Raw genomic sequence first — 6,000 nt, 5'->3', positions numbered from 1 at the left:
TTTGTAGAATCAACTGTTTGTCTAATTTGTTGATACCTCAACAAACATTGATATTTCCAAAACGCGTACCTTTAAGGGGCCTTTATGGAAGATATTAAAAAGTAGAAAAAGCCATTAATTCTTATTATAATTAAAACATCAATGTTACGTCATCCGTAAGTGTTTTGCTTGGTGGAGTAATCACACTTTGGGTTTCACCTATTAACTTCACGGCATCAACCGCCTTTATAAACTTTAGCAAGGAGCATATTTGCAGAGCAGTATTGGCCTAGTGGCTTTAGCGTGCGACACGCTGAGATCGTAGGTTCAATCTCCGGCTGAGCACCAATCTTTCTATGTGCGCATTTAACATTCGCTCGAACGGTGACAAACATCGTGAGGAAACCGGCTTGCCTTAGACCCAAAAAGTCGACGGCGTGTGTCTGGCACAGAAGGCTAATCACCTACTTGCCTATTGATTAAAAAATGATCATGAAACAGATACATATATCTGAGGCCCAGATATAAAATCTTGTAGTGCCACTCAATATTTATTGATTTATGTATTGTAAATATGTATATTTGTGTATTGGAAATATAAAAAAGACTAGATCTTAGGGCTGCTTTTTGTTAATGTGATATTATACTATAAACTATCAAAGCGTTAGGCTCGCGCGAAATAATGCGCGAACTAATGGAAGATTATTAAAATATTGCCATATATGACATTTAACAAAACTCGGCAACTAACGTAGATATTATACATGAATCGCCCTGTTAAATGTATATAGGACTCTGTATAACTGGGAATGCTCATTAAGTGAGACACTCTGGTGGTTTGTGGTCGTATCCAGACAGTGCTGTGAAAATGTTGAAGTATACAGTGAAAAAATATTGTTCGGAAGGCAGTAAGGTGCATCAGATTTTGGTTGCTGTTTTGAGTGAGTTTTTAAACAATAAAGTATATCATAAATACTAATTATCGGCATTTTATCAATATTTAATTTAAGCAGTGATTTTTTTAAACAAACTTTTTTTTTACATATAGAATTTTAGTTTTTCACCAAAACTAGAATTTAACCAAATTATAGATTATAGAATAAGTATTGGTAAAAAAAGAAGCTAGTCACCAAGAACTTCCTAAGAATAAAATGTCAGTTTGTCATTAATAAATTAAACATAGTTTAGAAATAAATAAGCTTCAGTAAATCGCAAAGAATTGTTTATAGATTTATAAAACATATTTTAAACTTTTCATATTCACAATCGACTTTTAGGTTTTATAATTAATTTTTTTGGTATTTTTTCTTATCTCTTCGTGTATGTGTATAAGTGCTTGGCACGTTAAATATTTTATTTTATTAATCATATACCAATGTATCAGTGTGCCGAGCATTGACAAGCTTTTATATAAATAAATTCATAATTTTCTATTATTTCTATAAAATAAATATATTTATAAGATTTTTATATACATGTATTAACTTGTTTTTTCAAAGAAAAAGTATTTCCAACACACAAATATACAGTATTTACAATATTCTTAACCTACATAGTAATAATAATTAAAAATTCATACAGAAAATTGAAACACATTTCTAAGTTTTGTCCCTGTGGCAGTGTACCTTTAAAACTTACTTTTCCACGCTGTATTGCGATAAATCAAACTATATTTGATTATTTAGGTTTAACTTTTAAACCGTCAAGAAATTTATCACCGATGTCAACGGATTTACAGAAAGCGTACGACGTAGCCGTCGCGACCCAAACACTCTGGATACATGAACAAGTTATAAATATGATTGACGCTTTATCCTATGCAGTGATTTATTAGCTTTTAAGGTCCCATCCGAACTATAATGCAGTTCCGAGAGTTTGTTCTGTGAACTATGGAAATGGGTATTTCTATAAATCAATAAATCCGTGTAAATAACAAATCAATTGCTGGCATTTCGTCGCAGTTGCAAATCTTCTTCGTTGGGCGAGGAAAGAATCAGCTCTGAGGTCAGCGAGGCGCCAAATTAAATCGTTTATTAACGCGTGTACACATGAACCTTTTGAATGGAATCTCGCTGTTGGCCTTGAGGGCGTTTACAGCTCAGCTCGGGCTGTTTTGGCGAGCATAGCTCGGCCGAAATGGGCGTTTACCCGCGACTAGATCAAGAGCGAGACTCGGACCTCGGCTAGGGCCGTCGCGGCACAAGAATGTACTCCACAATGAGCAAAATCAAAGTTGTAAGAAATACACTTTCCGCCTGCTCTACGGCCGCACCAGCTTTTTGCTTGTCTGAGGGCGGTGAGACGGTTCTAAGATGTCTACACAAGTAGCATCCCATACCGTAATCAGTCCTAATTATCCTATATTTAAAGTTAAATTTGGCTATGTTCCCGACAACAGTGTCATTTATGGATTAAAGTAGAACCAAACGCTATTACACCAGCTGCCATACCAGGCCCGTTCCGTTACGATTTAGGTGCCTTCAAGAGCGCACCACTCTAAAGGCCGGTAACGCATTAGCAAACCTTGTGTTGCATAACTTAACTTTAAGTTATTTCAGTTATATATATAGCTATTTTAACTGCAAGTTAACAAATGTTAGTTTAACTTTTGACTGTTACGTTGACCATGTTTGTTGTAAGGCACGCGAAAATTCGATATGAATAATTTTAAATTCAAATTTATTGTAAAACTTATTTAAACAAGATAATCCGTTATGTTAACATCAATATTATCTGGTTTCAATCTGGTTTTTGTGATCATGCCTTGTCCAGCTGACAAATTCAAATTCTAAATGACCCCATGAGGTGACATTTTTGTCTTTATTGTGTCACCGTTGTTCAGTTGGAGTCACATTATTTTATGTTGGATAGATAAAATTAAAAAATATGGCCTAAGTTCTATATCGGTTTCGCAATTTCTTTCTTGTGCATGACCCACGCTGAGAAGTTTTGTATCTATGCCACGCCGGTTCCACACATTACCAAACTTGCATGTATCAGCAAGTGCTAAATGCGCAACGTGAAACAATGGCCCTACAAAACTTAGGTCTTATCTTAAAGTTCATGTATCTGTCACGTGATTTTTCTTAACTGTCAAGTTCAAGTTCAAGGCGTGTGTTCACGCCGTTAATTTTGACTTTTAAGACATGACATTGAGGGTTCACACATTGAAAGATTCCAAGCCTGATCAACCGTTAGAAAATTACGTCTATGGAAGGTTCGAAGGGAAAAAAGACAAAAGTATGCTCGGTTTGAAGATAATTTATTTCTGAAAGAATTACATTCACTTAGCGAGAAAATCTAGAGTAGGTTAGTTATGTACATTTGTTAGAAATTATTTGAAGATAAGTTATATACTATAAAAATATTAGTTTCTAACTATATGAACTGTATATATATATATATATATATATATATATACATAAGTTCCACAAATAAATAAACTTGATTTCGTACTATTTCAACATTTAGTAACAATTCTTAAAACGTTAAGAACAACTCGCGATCTGATTGTTTACGTGGAGTTTAACTTGATAAGTACCCCCCCAGTTTTACGGCTAAAGTCTAAACCAATTTTAATGAATTGGATGTATTTAGTTACATTTTTATTAGTCCCTGCATCATGGAATGCTATTTCAATACTCAATTGACCAGTTATAACGAGAATCGTTGTTGCAATCTCATCGAAAACGGTCCAATAAGACTCTTTAATAAATATATATTTTCGCTCTTACAAAAATAGTTGAACGAAAAGAGTACTAGTATAAATAGTCAAACTCAGTTGTTATGAATGGGCACAACACACACAGGAACCGCATCTCAATGCTTCTTGGCATGGAGTCCCCAACCTAGTGCCTTTTTCGCATAAGTAACTAATAATATAATACAGTTAGAAAATAAAAACGTTTGGTCCCTGTAGCAGCGTGTTTAATGTTGTATTACAATACTTATTCGTCACTGGTACTGGCGCCAACTTAAATCTTTAATTAGCACCTGTGCACTCGAACACCACGGCTCAAGAGTCTCTACTCCAAAGGAAAAAAAAAACATCAAAGTTGAAGGAAAGAAACTTATATTTGAGCCGTTTAATAGTAGCTATATTTGTTTTATTTTTTAAAAAAATGTATTTTTAATCATAACTGTCACAAAAATGATGTATAAAAAGAGAACAACTCTAAAAATATAGCCAGATATAGTATCGTACACGATTTTTATTTATTAACACTTCGTTGCATTACTATATAAAAATTGATTATGTTAATTTTTTTGTTTTTATTTTTTTATGATACAGATATAAATATACAAAAATAAATACAACCCTTAATTGTCACCCCTGTACGACCAACCCCTACTTTTATTATAGTAGATTAGTTATTTTTATTGCACTTAAAAAATGTTTCCTGGAAAAATTATGGCAAAACGACGTTTGCCAGGTCAGCTAGTATAATATATAACAAAGTCTTCTTTTAATCAAAAGTAATTTTCTAACAGATGATCAGTGATGGGCTGCTTCTATCTGCGCAATGAACAAAGCATGCTTTACACTTAAAAATCAAAGACGTCTGTCAGGCACAGAAGGCTAACTTATTAAGAAAAATAAAACACATAACACTTAAAACTTATGCTAAAATTAGCGGTTGTAGGGATTTTAGTCCCGTTAAAACAAGACTGTTGGCCATTCGCATATTATTGTATTAGGTTGTAGTTTTCCGTACACAATAGGAAAGATTTGTCTAGCGGATAATGCAACAAGGATAATTGTTAATTGTCCTTAGATAAAATCGGTTCAATGGTTCAGTCGTCAAAGCGTTACAGACATATTAAATTACCCTTTTATTTATATTATACTAGCAATACCTCACGGTTTCACTCGCGTAGATACCAATTTCATGGTAGTAGAAAGTCCCCAAGTCGGACTAGATATCTTTTTGTTATCATAAAAGTTTTCTTTTACTTATTTTTCATTAATAATCTAATCAATATAAAAATTTTACTTTACAACGAATATATATCTAATATTTTTAAATTCGTTACATCGATTACGTAGACATTAGTAAATTTAAACTTACTCAACAGCTTTTGAAAAATTCTTGAGTTCAAGTAAAATTCAAAACACCAAAATTTCAAAATACTTTTTTTTTCTAAATGTCAGAGAAGATATTTATTTGCAGAACTTCAGTGTCTTAGAACTTCCCTAAACACAGCATTTAACGTAGTTTTGTGAGAGCAAAATTATTTCTTGTTTTGGAGTTTCAACTCGGGATAGGCCAACATACAATTGCCTATGCGTAAAACATTATTTTTGTAGATATTGAAACGTTCTTTAATACTGAACAACATTTCTCATTTATCATCAATAGTTTCCATGATAGATTTTTATGGATAACTTTTTCACACCTTAGTTTATATTATTGCATTTTTATTAAGGATCCCTATATTTTTTGAAAATGGTATATGGCCTATGTCAGTCAGTGAAAATGCAGCTTTCTAATAGTGAAAGAATTTTGTCAATCGTTCCAGTAGTTTTTGTGTGAAAACGTTACAAACATACATATAAAAACACAAATGTTTCCTCTTTATAATATTAGTCTTAGTTATTACTCTTTCATTATAAATACATTGAATTTTTTCAAGTCAAAATAGTCAAGCTCAAAGCTACTTACACGTTTTATAAATTATTTTACGAAAAAAAAGAATTCATTATAAATACATCAAAATTCGTTTCGACTTATTGATATAATTTTTCTTTTATAACATTTGATAATGTTATCAAACATTCTTCCATATATTCCTGCTCCATTTATTTGAAGAATCTCTTTTTATTCTAGCGTATAAAACATAGATATAGTTACTATGGTTATAATTCTTTCGCTATGAAATTAAAATAGTAACCATGGTTATGAATAAGGCTTAAGACGTTTCAATTATTTTGTATGTCAAATAAGAAATACAAATATTTTTATTACATTTTGGGACAAAGGAATTTATATATTACGCTTTCATAATTTAACGTTAAAAGAC

The 6,000-nt window shown here is 32.1% G+C and overlaps 1 protein-coding gene across 1 annotated transcript in view; it reads left to right on the top strand.

Moving 5' to 3' along the window:
• The first annotated feature begins 797 nt into the window (after positions 1 to 797).
• LOC123714606 (facilitated trehalose transporter Tret1-like) overlaps positions 798 to 6,000 on the top strand; it is a 28,997-nt gene continuing 23,794 nt past the window's right edge. The window contains exon 1 of the mRNA XM_045668948.1: positions 798 to 920. Coding sequence (XP_045524904.1) covers positions 848 to 920 — 73 coding nt within the window. The 5' untranslated portion in view covers positions 798 to 847. The remainder of the gene's footprint in view (positions 921 to 6,000) is intronic.

Source organism: Pieris brassicae, chromosome 9 (genome assembly GCF_905147105.1).
Source record: "Pieris brassicae chromosome 9, ilPieBrab1.1, whole genome shotgun sequence".
Classification (NCBI taxonomy): domain Eukaryota; kingdom Metazoa; phylum Arthropoda; class Insecta; order Lepidoptera; family Pieridae; genus Pieris; species Pieris brassicae.
The sequence above is the reverse complement of the archived record's forward strand: the minus strand, read 5'-3'. Positions and strand labels throughout refer to the sequence as shown.